The 14334-nt window shown below is 41.2% G+C and overlaps 1 protein-coding gene across 1 annotated transcript; it reads right to left on the bottom strand.

Moving 5' to 3' along the window:
- Window positions 1-1354: 1354 nt before the first annotated feature.
- LOC306923626 (ADP-ribosylation factor 4) lies at window positions 1355-8652 on the bottom strand. The gene is made up of 6 exons (XM_079501825.1): window positions 8340-8652; window positions 7355-7435; window positions 6580-6689; window positions 4812-4883; window positions 3154-3279; window positions 1355-2895 (listed from the first exon to the last, which is right to left on the bottom strand). The coding sequence occupies exons 1-6, from the start codon at window positions 8404-8406 to the stop codon at window positions 2809-2811; spliced, it is 543 nt and encodes a 180-aa protein (XP_079357951.1). The 5' UTR covers window positions 8407-8652; the 3' UTR covers window positions 1355-2808.
- Window positions 8653-14334: the final 5682 nt, after the last annotated feature.

The raw sequence follows: 14334 nt of genomic DNA, 5'->3' as shown, positions 1-14334 counted from the left end.
CAAGTCCTGGTCATGGACTCCACCCTGGTACAACAATAGCAAGTCAGATGTTACTGGAACCGTTGATATAAATCATTATAATGAATAGGTCTTTCAATATGAGATACGATATAAAATAAGTGCAAAGTTTAGGAAATTAACCCAGGTGTAGTGATGAGATAACTCACCTCTTTATCTCTCATCTCCTTTTACATGCCAATGAAACACTGAGCTGAATGAGCCCCCCATGAGATAATATCAGATACACTGTACTTTAATGTCCCAGTATAGGGAAACGTGATGTGGACTCTGTCCTGCGGTTCCACAAAAGATAACAGCACATACATAAACACATCAACACATAGCTTTCAACAGTTTCCACATATTGCACAACTCCAGTGTCTTACATCATGTATTACATCAACCTGGCTGTTAATGTGGGGAATCAATCTCATGGACATATAGGCAGGAATTCATATTTATGGTTCAGCAGCATGCTCTGGGAAATGTAATGGTAGTTTTTTTATGTTAAAATAAGTTAAAACAGATCAGGAAGATGCAGGATTCCACTGTCCGAATTCAAACTTAATTCTTTATTGTAGATGTCATGATTCACACCAGAGAGACTCGTGTATCTCTCCAGCATGAGTCGGCTGAGTTAGTCAGGGAGAGACGTTTGTCATCATGGAAGAACATTTGATGATCAGCCCCCTTGCAGAGGGTGACAAGATTCATTAAATTAATGCCATGACAATACCATGATTGTTACATGATTTGTGTCCACCACAGGAACAGGAAGACCAGTAGGCAAGAGCTGGAACTCTGAGTGGAGAATGAGACTATTTACAGTTCAGTTGGGTCAGAGACGATTTTGCCTGCAGAGGAATGCCCAAAATGTACCAAAAAGCTGCTATCTCAGGATGGGTGCGGAAACACAATTTCTGCTTCCTAGCAGAAATAAACATGATTACATTACACATTATTCATTTTCGTGTTCCATTTGCTACTACAGTAATATACTGTAATTATACTTGTCTATTATACTATATATATACATTTGTGTGTGCGTGCTGTGGCCTAACTTTTCTCCATCAATGCCAATGGCTCCACCCACCCGTTTCATTTTCCAGAAAACATCTCTCCCCACAACTCCTCTAAATGTGTACTGTAATCAGACAACTCAGTGGCGTGCTATGAGCTTGTAGATCTGCTATTTTTCAATAGCTAAATTATAACATAATGTTTAAAACACAAAGGGGTTCCCACCCAAAATGGGTTAAGGTCATAGTAATTAAGGGTACAAAATAAAGTAAATACTTTGCCTCAGGAGGCATTGCTCGTCTTCAACAATAAGTAGAGTACAGGAGTCGCATCATTATTTTTTAAAACAGTGATTTATTTAGACTTTATTTTGTAAAACATTAGTTAGCACATTGTTTTAAAGAGTGGCAACTGCATGCAGCATCAGAAAGCATAGGTTGGAATGTATGCCCAGCCATGTTAGTGGGCAGGTTTGTCTGTGTATGCGTGTTGTGGGAGATGAAGGGGTAGAAGATTAATCAAGCACATAGCATCAGCCATCAGAGAACTGCAATAAGCACTGCCAAATCTAAGGAAGAAAAAAAAAGCATGCCACTTATCTAGAATCACACTGACCCAGTGCCAATACTGAAAACAGCACCTATCTTCCCTCTTTTCTTCTAAGGTTTATCTTTTATGACACTTTGAGAATAGAAGAAAGAGTTTTCAATCCAATTATTCCGTCCATGGTGGTTATAAAAAAAGATATGGAAGAAAGGAAGAGAGGGTGGAGTGTTTCAGATAGGTATTCAACAAAGCCAACATCCTGGTTGGCATTCATACTCTGTTAGAACGAAGCATTTTACACGCACACTCCCACCGTGGTTTGGCTTCACCACAGCTTTCAATTGGGGCACAGAAGGAAATGTCTTCTTTTCTTATATCGCATGAATCTTTTACAAAAAAAAAAAAAAAAACACAAAACATGAATACCAAAGCTTCTTAGGGAGGAAAGGGGCTACCTAAGAATGAGATTAAGAGAGGATTACATAGATTTGTTTATGAGAGACCAGAAGGCACAGCTTTCCTCATCCTTTTTGGTTCCATTACCTAAAAAAAAAGAAAAAGAAAAAAAGGTCCATGTAGTTCTGTACTACCAGAAAGGGGGGGAAGCAACAACTCTCTTTGCAAAATCACTGCAATCTTTCTCCATCTCATTCTACAAAGCTCAGGTCTGCAAGGGTTAAATGTCTGTGGGGTGGGCAACAGGAAGCAAACAGCTTGAGGTAGCCAACAAGTTGTCTGTTACCTAAAGCTCAGGATTATGAAATCCCTGTTGGCCTTTACCTCTGCTGTGAAAATGTCCAATGTTGTTGGAAGTGGTTATGAGCCATTTATACCAACTGTGGCAGTGGCTGAGCAGGAGCCAAGGCCTCGCAAAAAATATAACTCGTGATTCTCTTTGCCGTCTCCAGGACACTTCCTTGAATGGCCCCCGTTTGCTCATCAACTGAAAAGTGGAACTTAACTTGTTGTAGACCATAATATCGAGGTTGGGAACAAAGGGGAGAAAAATAGAGACTATGTAAAGGGATAATAATAATAATAATGTAAAATAAAAGGTGTAAAATAAGGATAATAGGATGTTCCAATTAAGTTGATTGCATTGTCCACCAGCCTTGTCCTTTGAATACAGGTGTTTGAAGACCAAACGGTTTCTAAAGTGAACGGTTCAGTCTTCTCTCCTGTTCGGTTCTCCGGTGTTCTCTCACTCCGTCTGCATCGCTCATCTGTCCAGTCAATCCCACATCACTGCTTGGACAGCTCATTGGACAGCCAGTCCAGTCCTTCATACAGCCCCGTGCCCTGTGTGGCGCAGGTTGACTGAACAAACCACTGTACAGGGGATGAATGAAATGTTTTCACTAATTAGAGCTGTAATATTCATTTCAGCAATGGGCATAACATCTACAACCTTTCAGTTATTAGACCATCTGCCATCATTATAATGAAACCCTCCCAATTATAACAAAATTCATAGTTTATCAGTTGAATAATTGTACCATGTAGTGAAGTTACGTAAAAGGCCGACAGAGTGACTTGTATTAACCGTGTGGTCGCAGCTGAAAATATGGAATTGGGACTGGGACTTACAGTTCTGTTACGGAGGCTCTGTAGGCTGAGTTTGTCGGTGAGCTCGCTGACAGATAAGGCATTGGGAAGGTCCTGTTTGTTGGCAAACACCAGCAAGACGGCGTCTCTCAGCTCGTCCTCCTGCAGCTGGAGGGACAGAGAATGAGGGTTCAAATATCAACAGAAGCCATGGGACTTGTTCCTCGTTAGGATACTCCAGATTTGATGATTGATCAATCCGATCTCACCTGAACACAGTGAAATAACACGGATTGGCAATTCCGTACATATACACTACTAGAAAAACCCCAAATGCGTATACATTACACTGAAATCCATCTTGCAGGCTGCGACTGAGGGGCGCAATGAGAGCCACCACCGAGTAAGCTAAAGCCAAAGCCAATCTGTGTTTGGGTGAGATCGGGCTCGATTCATTTAGCACCACAACATGGTGCTAAAAATGGTTACAGCAGGTCAGCATTTTGACATGACAGAGACATTCAATAAAACAGACAATTCGATAAGAAATAAAAGTAGTCACTGAAAAGGTGTATTGGGGTATATCAGTAAATTTGCCCCAAATCAGAAAATAAATGTTGTCTACATAAAAGAATACAGATTGAATTATGTCCAACAATTATAACCTGATAAGCCATCAAATTAAAGGGACACTTATATGTTAATGACGTTTAGAAGATTTAGAACACTTTCCTGGGGGTTTTTACATTTGTAATGTGTGGTTTTAGATATTTTAGCATTGAGCCCAGTGTCTCTGATGTCAACACTGGGCTCACTTACTTCCTGGACTACAATTCCCATAATGCTTTGGTGCACTACTCCTTGTAGATAGGGGGAGGGCTGTCTTACTGAGACAACATGTAGTCCAGGAAGTAAGTGAGCCCAGTGTCCATGACATCAGAGACACTGGGCTCACTGCTAAAATCTAAAACCACAGATTACACACATAAAGACCCACAGGAAAGTGTTCTAAATCTTCTAAACGTCATTAACATATTTTCTTTTGCCTTTTCCCTTTAAGGCATGACTGGCATTCAAAACTATTCTACTGATAGGACCCTACTCAGTGGACATGTCAGAGAATCTAGCAGAGCAGGCTGCACAAATATTCAGCCATTCCACAACCAGTGTGGGAACTAACGCGTTATGGCACGAACAGTTAGCTCAACCGTCTGGGCACCTAGGCTGCTAAGCCAGCCGGACGGTGTGGTGCGGGTTCGATTCCCGGTCCCGACAGCCTTTGCCGCGTGTCACTCCCTGTCTCTCTCCCATTCTTCCTGTCTTTCTACCGTCTACTATCAATAAAAAGGCATAAAAGACCCTAAAACTAATATTTAAAAAGAAAATGTTACAGTAATGCAACAACTACTCTTTCGCAGTTAATACGTATTCACCGTAAACGCCTGTATTGACACATTACTCATTACTTTTTGAAAATAGCTGGCAACTTCAGAGGTTCGTTATGTTTGTTTCAAAGCCTGAATAACACGTCCTAGTTCTTCTACCTGCCCTGACCAACTGTGTAGGAGACGGCAAGGTGCAGTGACAACTATCTCTGCCCGGCCAGGCCGGATGCACCAGAGGCACCTAGTTTCCATGGTGGTGGCCTGGAGCTTTACCCCCGAGTATTAAGCATCATGTTAAATAGAATGAATACATACCATCTTGGAGAGCTCCTCGGCCGATTCAGTCACTCTTTCTCTGTCGTTACTGTCCACTACAAAGATGAGACCCTACATGGCGAGAATCAAAGTCAAACCAGTTATATGTTTACCAATACAGTACCATGATTATAGGTAGGGATGGAGCTAGTTCATTTTTATTGATAACGATCGCCTTATCGAGCAGGCTTATCAAGCCGGATTCTTATCGAGCCCACTATCGAGCATTTGCTATTACTTTGTGGAAAGACGGAGAACCTTATTTTTATTGGCCAGTTGTGAGAGGTGGTATGCCAATAAACTGTTCAATAAAGTGTATACACAGTCTCACACAGTCACACACAGAAACAGAATATGCATATTTTTTACACTATATTTTAATAATCTTCTCTTTATTTTAACCAACCAAGATCGCTTTGCACTACATTTTACTAGGGCCTTATACAGTACCTTTCTAACAGACAGAGGGAACTGTTAATTGTGTATTATGTGAGACTATTCAATCGATCCACGGGAGATACAGTATTAGAACTATGGCAGGGAGATTTGAGTTTTCTGCGGCTATACCCGATAAGAGGCTCGACAAGCCAAACGCTTATTGATACTCCAGGTCTCGATAAATGCCGAACCGGGTTTGTAATGGATCCAATTTTCGGGCTCCATCCCTAATTATAGGTATAGCACTTAAGTGTGACCGACGAACAAGATGAAACTACATCCGTAGTTTTCTTTCTCAGTGGCATGAAGAGAAACAGACGTGTAAACACAGGATGTGCGTGCCTCATTCTATATTTAAGTATTCTATTGTAAGTCTGGTAGTAGTTTTGTCTCATCTTTAAAAATAATTATAAAAAATAAAACTCTTCTGAAGAACCTAGTTCAAACATAAATAAAAGCTAAAATTGTATTATAATAAAAGTGCTATATTGAGGGAACAAGTGAAACTTGGGTTACATAATAATCAGTTAATGCGTTTCCTCATTCCTGCCTACCAAGTCAGGTTTCACATTTACTAGTAGGATATAATGTAACTACAGTATTCCCTGAACTATAAACCGCTCTTTACTCAACTAGAACTCAAGTAGAAGCTGTCTGAAATGCTGAAATGTGGAAGGAGTCATCTGTAATTTGGATTAGAGTTGTGTCTGTCTCAGAGATGGTCAGCAATAAATTTTAATCTGATTTGAATCAAACTTACTAGGCAGATGAGTTGGGTATACGGTAAGGTCCTGTTTAAACCATTAACAACGTCTGTCATTTTAGATAAAAAGCATTATTTTATACTTTGGCTATTAAAAAATAGCAAATGTGTTACAGTACCAGTGTTAAAACCAGTATAAGTGAGAAAAAACGGAACAGGGGCCATTTTTCCAGTGCGGGAGGCCGTGGACGGGTCGGGTCAACCCATTCAGGACGAGAACCCAAGCATTATGTTATATTTAGCACCGACATAGAAACGTAGGTTTTTCTGAAAACTGTCATAAGACATTTAGTAGAATCTGGTCTCAGGTCTTAATGGGTTAAAGTGCATATTTTGACTCAAATAATTGGGTCTGGGGGTCCCTGGTACAAAATATTTTGAGACGGGAGTCGGCGGCCGAATACATATAATTTTGGGGGTCCTTGACATGAAAAAGTTGAAATTTGTAGAACTTAATGGGTTCAAATTGATTTCCAATAAGGTCATCGTTGCGGCCGTATGCTCATAACACAGCATGTGGCGCGGGTATAGCACCTCCATGAGTGCATTTCAGTGATCATATCGTACCTGTGTGTTCTGGAAGTAATGTCTCCAGAGGGGTCTAATCTTGTCCTGGCCACCCACATCCCACACAGTAAAACAGATGTTCTTGTATTCGACCGTCTCCACATTGAAACCTACGCAAGAGAAAAAGGGAGGAGAATGTTACCATCAAGAATAGTTTATGCTTTGACAAAAAAGCGATGTGCCTTGTGCGACAACCCGATCTCACCCAAACGCGATGAAATAACAAGGATTGGCAATTCCGCACATACACTAATAGAAAATCGTAAAATCCGTACATATCACACTGAAATCGTCCCTATTGACCGCGACGGAGGGGCGTCGTCTCAAGGGAGCTTGAGCAACGAGAGCCACCACCGTCCGAGTTGCCGTGGCGAACGTTGCGAAGTTCGATTGAGCCGACTCAGCCCCGTCCGAGTTGCAACCCGATAAGCACAGAATCGTAAATAATGTTGTGGGGAGCGCATTTGCCCCAACTGAGATAATGGGGTGAATGCCACGCCTCCGCCACGGTCAAAACAGTAGTAGTGTAATAAAATATGTACAGATTCTGGATGAGATCGGGCTCGACATGAAGAAAGCATTCATACACTTCACATTGACACTTTTTTTGCCAAGTGACAAGTCACACTGATACTTTTTCACCAAAGCTTATATATTTTAATTATGCTAATAGCACTACACTTCATACTCCATTCTGTGCCTAAAAGTTAACATAAAAGATACATGTATGGAAATTAATTTGACCATAGATAACATCAGACCAAAGTCCTCTTACCAATGGTTGGGATAGTGGTTACGATTTCGCCAAGCTTCAGTTTGTACAAGATGGTCGTTTTTCCAGCAGCATCCAGTCCAACTGCAAGTCAATAAAATGGGGTTTAAATTCATATTTAAATGTAGCTGCGGTTGAACAAAATGTCCTGTAGGATTCTTGGATTTTGTTTTACTAAAGTTGTGTAAATCACATAACGTCACATTTCCTGCCTATCTCAGATGTTTAATGCTTAACCAGACCAAGACAGCAGAGAGAGACAAATTCAAAGAAAACTACCCTACTGATGTATTAATGTCACAACAATTTATAATATTAAGCATACATAATACACAGGTTGAGTAAAGGTATTGACGACAAGTTAGAGAAGTCAGAATGCATTTGTAAACCCAATAAAGTTGTTAAGTTTTAAATTAGAAATGTTTACCGGATATGTTGCGTGTTCTTGGGGAAAGCAATGCCCCCATATATAAAATACCACGTGAAACTGAAGCTTGATTTTAAACATTAATCAAACCTTTAGTTTATTTTAATTCTAGCGCAACATCCTGTAAGTGATAACTTGTGGCTCAACTTTAAGTCTAGATACCATGCTAAACTAGCACTATAAAATATACACGGAACGGAATTAACGCTCAATATAACGAATTATATACAAAATACAATCAATTTCTCCGAGTATGCCAAAATAACTTAAGTTATTACACTGACAGTTTGTTGCTAGTAAAGAAACCGAAGCATCAAAGTGAGCTAGCGTTAGCATTAGCTTAAGTGCTTGGAAAAACTTCCCTGGAAAGCAACGCACATTGTCATAAACAAATAAATGTTTTGTTTTTGTTTTTCACGCGCGACAAATTGCGGATAGTTCAACATGTATTAACAAGGCTCCTGTGCAAAAGGTTCATAATAATAAAACTATTTACTTTGATTAGACGGCAAAGAAAATGAAGTAAAGCTAATGCTAATGGTAGCCTTTAGCCAAACTCACCCATAAGGATTCTCATTTGTTTCTTTCCAAAGAGCCGGCCGAACAGCGACGAGATAGTGAGCCCCATGACTGCCTATAGTCTCTTATAACACTGTAGTGGAACTGTTGCCTTGCCGCTCGCACCTACAAACAACAAGCTGTGTGGATGTTTAATGTCCGTCGGGGTGTATTCTTTATTCTAGGTATTTTTGAATCTCTAAAGAAGTGTCGTCTCCTCTCGCACTGCCACGTCCGGGCCAACGTGGAACTCGTGACGTCATCCAATTTGAATTATCTTTATTAACAGCGGTGCAGAGATGACAGCTTCAGGCAGGGGACTGAGGGAGTGGGGCGAAGGGGCGAAGGTTGGAATTCCCCACAGTACTGACTCCTGGTGGAAATATGTTGACACTGCGCTTTTAAAAGCCTGGAATATTGATATAGATACCTGGAATATTGATAGATACATCAAAATTCAATTCAATTCAATTCAATTCAATTCAATTCAATTCAATTCAATTCAATTCAATTCAATTCAAGGGAGCTTTATTGGCATGAGAAAACATACGTTTACATTGCCAAAGCAAGTGTCAAAATATAAAAACAGCTGAAAGTACAGTTGGAGTTGATATCAAACCAGTTGCACTTGCATCTGTAGCCTGGCTTTTGCCATAATTAAATATAACCTAAAAAAAGAAGAAGAAAAAAAGAAGAAGAAGAAAGCCTCCATTTCAATAACAAAGATTAGTAGACTACATCTACATGTTAATTAATGTCAATTTAATTTTCATATTCTATTAAAACGTAATAAGTTCAAAGTGTTTTAGCGGCCGTTGCTAAGCAATTCAATTCAATTCAATTAAATTTTATTAAAGTGTCAAATCACAACAAGTTGTCTCAAGACACTTTACAACCAACAAAGATCCACCCAGAGCAAGCAATATTGCGACAATGGTAACGAAAAACTCCCCTTTAGGAAGAAACGTCAGGCAGAACCCGACTCTAGGGTGGGCGGCCATCTGCCTCGACCGTGTCGGGGGAGAGGGGGGGGGGGGTGGGGGGTAGAGGGGGAATAGGAAGAAAGAATAGAAGAGAGATAGACAGGGTGGGCTCCATGAGGGGCCTGGTCCACATCTGGTCCAGGTCGTGTACTGTGAGGCCGGGTCCACGGTCACACTTCTGGTGGGCTCCATGAAGTGGCCTGGTCCACGGTCACACTCGGCAGTCAGTTGGGGGTTAATATTAGAGGTCCACGGAACTGCGAAGTGGAGGACGAAAAGAGACACCGGGGAGGGATTCCCCGGATGTTGGGTTAGTGGCAGGCCTTACTGGAGCCTATACAGTGTATATTACAAGCACTGCTGGGAGACAAACCCACACAAACAATGTACAATTATGGTATTTAGCAGACACACAACACAAGTGCGGGGTTTGGCGGGAGGTTCCCCTTACTCAGTTCTCACCCTTATGACTTTATCGGGTGAGCGAGTACTGGAGACAAGTCTAGCTATAGGCTTTGTCGTAGAGAAAGGTTTTTAACCTAGTCTTGAATGTGCAGAGCGTGTCAGCCCCACGGACCGAAGCCGGGAGAAGGTTCCACAGCTGAGGTGCCTGGGACCTAAACGCCCTGCCTCCTAAGCGACAGTGCGTGCTAGTTCAACAGAGCGGAGAAATAGCCACGCCCACCCAGAGCACCTGTGTGTGACGTCTTTGAACTTGACAGTTTGGACTGTAGTCTATTGCGTGTCGATAATAGGTGGGTATATACCAGGCAGGTGATAAAAAAGAGAGGGTCCAGGCGTGTCCTTTCTTTCTAATGCAGAGTTTATTCAAGGACATCAATGAATACCAAATCATGACTTCAGTATGCTACATTCTGAAAGTATCTCTGACAAGAAGCATCTCTAACCAGAAACCTCTCAAACCTGAAGTCGGCTACCTCCTAACAAGAAGAAGCAGCCCAGTCCGGAGGAAACATGACAATTTATATACATGGGCAAGTGCATGCACATGCACTAAATGCATGTGGTGTGTGTGTGTGTGTGTGTGTGTGTGTGTGTGTGTGTGTGTGTGCGCGTGTGTGTGTGTGTGTGTGTGTGTGTGTGTGTGTGTGTGTGTGTGTGTGTGTGTGTGTGTGTGTGTGTGTGTGTGTGTGTGTGTGTGTGTGTGTGTGTGTGTGTGTGTGTGTGTGTGTGTGTGTGTGTGTGTGTGTGTGTGTGTGTGTGTGTGTGTGACCATTAACAATACATAACCAAGGACGTAACTAAGGACGGTCTCAAGATAATATAATATATTACGATGGTAGTCACATCCATTGATAAACTTTCCCTGGGAACCACATGACCTGTATGACCTCAGGCCGGCAGAACTGTGGGTGCACATCAGTATTAGAAGTCTAGACTATATGTTTTCTTCCATAGCATGTACCATAAGCATTACCTTGGGTGCAGCCATACTTAACCTTATACTTATACTTGTACTTAACATTATGCTGTGGGTGTAATACATCTGTGTGCAGTAAGAATGTATATTTGTGCCATGGTATAAAGACATGGTGCCTATACATCACATCAGAGCAGGCCTATTTGTCTCAACAAAGGGAAGGAGAAAAGGGGTAACACATAGCCTTGCTCAGGCTGAGTTCTACAGGATATAGACTACATAATATTAAGTGTATTATGTGTATATGGGGTATCAATATACTACAGGACCAAGGAGTGCGACGCCCGTGGCAGCCACACGCACGCTGATTCGCTCTGCACACCACAAAGCGCTTGTTAACCAATCGGGTGCGGGGGATTTGAAAGTCGGTTCCGAACGCGCAGTGGAGCAGACAAGGACCAGCAGCAGGAGGAGAGTCCAGACTCCAGGGAGGTTTAGACTAGTCCAGACAGACCAACGAGTCAACAACACATGCACCGTCAACTTGAACTGGAGGACTGGAGGACTGGAGGAGCAAGCATCCAGTCTATAGTCATCAGGCAGGAACAATCAAACGGAACTTCCTTTTCCCTCAAACCGGAAGAATAACGTAGCCTGTAGCTTTTATTGAGAAAAATCGGTTTGAGGGAAAAGGAAGTTCCGGAAGATTGATGACTACAAAATAATACTAGGCTACAACATAAAGTAGCGATATCATCCGCTCCCGACTGGTTCATTACGAAATGGAATGGTGCCCAGGCTAGGCCGGGCCAGGAAGTTGGAAGTTTGAACTTCACTATTTTGGTTACCGACCGTTACGTTACATGATGCATGCAGGTAGATGATTTATTTAAAGCAGTGGTTTTCAACCTTTTTCATATCAAGGTCCATTTATTTATTCGGCATTTGAGCCACAGACCACCATTTGATGAGGAGCACGAGCACACACAAATACATTTTAAATCTAACTGTAATCTGTTGTTGGTGAATACATGTATTCCAAGTACACAGCCATTGATCGGTCCTATCCGTGCCAGGTTAGCAGACTGACCTCGTTGGCACTTAAACTTGTACTGTAGCACTTCGTATGCACTCGCCCAATTATTAATTCCTAAGACTTGGACACGTTTTGGGGACTATATAGTTTTATATTAATTTGAACGTGTATTTAGTCAAATATCTCCACTATTCCACAAGCTGCACATGGATGATATTCTCTCCGGCGAGGGGCCCGGAATGAGTGCAGAAGCACAAATGTATGGGGTGCACAAAATAGGTGGTGTAATCAATTACCCCACACCAATCACAACACACCTGTCAATTGTGTTTTCATATTTTCATTCCAGCTTTTCCTCATGGAGAAGTGGCGATATTTTACTTAAAGGGGTAGTTCAGATTTTTTTAACTTAAGTTGTATGAAATACTTGCCATTGATATAGTGGTTGCAACTGTATTAATTGATTGCCCGAGTCCTGTGGTGGGAGTTCTGCTCTGGTTTTGGTGAAATATCAAGTAGTTCCGGTCATTTTGTGGGGGGCACTGGGGGCCACGCAGTAAAAGTAAATTAATCCACAAAACTAACGTCATTTGTATTGTTGACCTATTTCTAAAATATTAGTGCAACTTCCGTTCTTTTTTTACCCCTCTATCACACAGAACTATGTTTTTTGTGTCCATATCACTACGCCCAAAAAATAGTTCCATGTGATAGAGGGGTCAAAGTTGAACGAAAGTCGCGCTAATATTTTAGAAATAGGTCAACAATACAAATTACGTTCGTTTTGTGGATTCATTTACTTTTACTGCGTGGCCCCAGTGCCCCCCACAAAATGACCGGAACTACTTAATATTGACCAAAACCAGAGCAGAACTCCCACCATGGGACTCGGGCAATCAATTAATACAGTTGCAACCACTGTATTAATGGCAAGTATTTCATACAACTTAAGTTAAAAAAAATCTGAACTATCCCTTTAACACAAGTTTTCTGCCAGAACTTTCAAATGGATATGAAACTACAGGACAATATCTGACTCCAAGTCTTAGGAATTCATTATTGGGTGAGTAGTAAGTACACACGCAGCGCTACAAGTTTAAATGCCGACGTGGTCAGTCTGCTAACCGTGCGCGATAGGACTGATCTATGGCTATGTATTTGGAATGCATGAAATGTCACAGATCACAGACATTCTAGGGCAATTAATAATATTGGAAAGGTGATTATTACTGAAGCCAAACAATAATGCCAGACAATATTGTTGGCTGCTTGGAGTGTCACAGAAAAAGTGAAACCAAGAAGTCACAAGTAAAAATAATGCACAATTTATTACTTGTCCCGGACAACCGGACAAGCCTTAATGTCAAGCCCTGCTGTATATTAGATCAGGTCTTCATCGTTTTTCCAGGCTAAGGAAGGACCCCTTAGCTTCCCAATAATGAATGAAATTGCAAAGTTGCAGATTAAACCTTTACATACGGTAGATTTCATAGACTTGTTTGACAACAATATTATTGTGTACTCACGTACTGTTCGTGTTGTGTTGGATCATTGTTTTCAGAAGCATATTTGATTGTGTTTTGTGCTTGCTGTTTGTAATGTGTGGTCTTATAATCCTCTCATTTTGTGTGTCATTTTACAGGTATGAGAAAGGGAAGATGAATGATTCGATCTGAAGGCATTGAGAACATGTCATTCCATCAGAGGAGGTAAGATGAAAGCTGAAGAAATGACATGTTCCCAAGGCCAACGATGAATTCAGACGGACATCTGTTAATCATGCCTCCTTATTGGTTCGATCTGAAGTCATTGAGAACATCTCATTCCATCAGAGGAGGTAAGATGAAAGCTGCTGGAATGACATTTTCAAGGACAACGATAATTTCAGATGAACATTTTTATACGTCCTCCTAGCTTGTTAACTGATAAATATGAGAATGTTTCCTTTCATTACAGTATTACACATGCTTTATTTTCTATGTATGGTAGGTATGAAATGGGTAAGCTATATACAATGTCCACCTAAATGTATTGTTTTCCGTAGCATATTTTGTGTGATTTGTGCATGCTGTTTGTAATGTGTGATCTTATAATTATCTCATTTTGTGTGTCATTTTACAGAAAAAAGGAAGATGAATGATAGAAGAAACTAGGAAGTGAAATGTTGATGTGAACATGAAGATGGAGAGAAGATGAGGTATTTGTTCGATCTGAAGGCATTGAGAACATTTCATTCTATCAGAGGAGGTAAGATGAAAGCTGATGGAATGACATTTTCAAGGCCAACGGACGGTGGAAAGCCTGATGACGTGAGGTTAGGGGGCAAGCAATCTAGTGGGAACCCATCGTCAAAAAAAAGAAGGAAAAACCACCCTCTTGCCGAGTCGGCCGACGCATTTGTCTGGAGAGTAGGTGGCATGATGCAGGCCTCAGTGGTTCTCAAACAGTTTAATTTCAATGACTCACTTCTGAGAGCGTACAAAATGGAACCGTGGTTCCATTTGGAACCACGGTTCCATTTTGTATGTATGCCTTCCGGTTCTGAGTTACCAATAGAGAGTATGCGCATGCTTAAAGTGAGTGGCACATCGAGTGGCA

Source organism: Electrona antarctica (genome assembly GCF_951216825.1).
Source record: "Electrona antarctica genome assembly, chromosome: 5".
Taxonomy (NCBI): Eukaryota; Metazoa; Chordata; class Actinopteri; order Myctophiformes; family Myctophidae; genus Electrona; species Electrona antarctica.
Note: the sequence above shows the minus strand (reverse complement) of the source record. Positions and strands in the feature narration are given on the sequence as shown.

What these genes read in the sequence shown, in the direction of transcription:
- LOC306923626 (XM_079501825.1), bottom strand. Translation starts at nt 8,406, where the DNA reads ATGGGGCTCACTATCTCGTCGCTGTTCGGCCGGCTCTTTGGAAAGAAA. An exon ending in ATTACTTCCAGAACACACAG is followed by an intron (nt 4,884 to 6,579) that starts GTACGATATGAT and finishes CTCGCCATGTAG; the next exon opens with GGTCTCATCTTTGTAGTGGA. An exon ending in CCGAGGAGCTCTCCAAGATG is followed by an intron (nt 3,280 to 4,811) that starts GTATGTATTCAT and finishes CTGTCCCTCCAG; the next exon opens with CTGCAGGAGGACGAGCTGAG.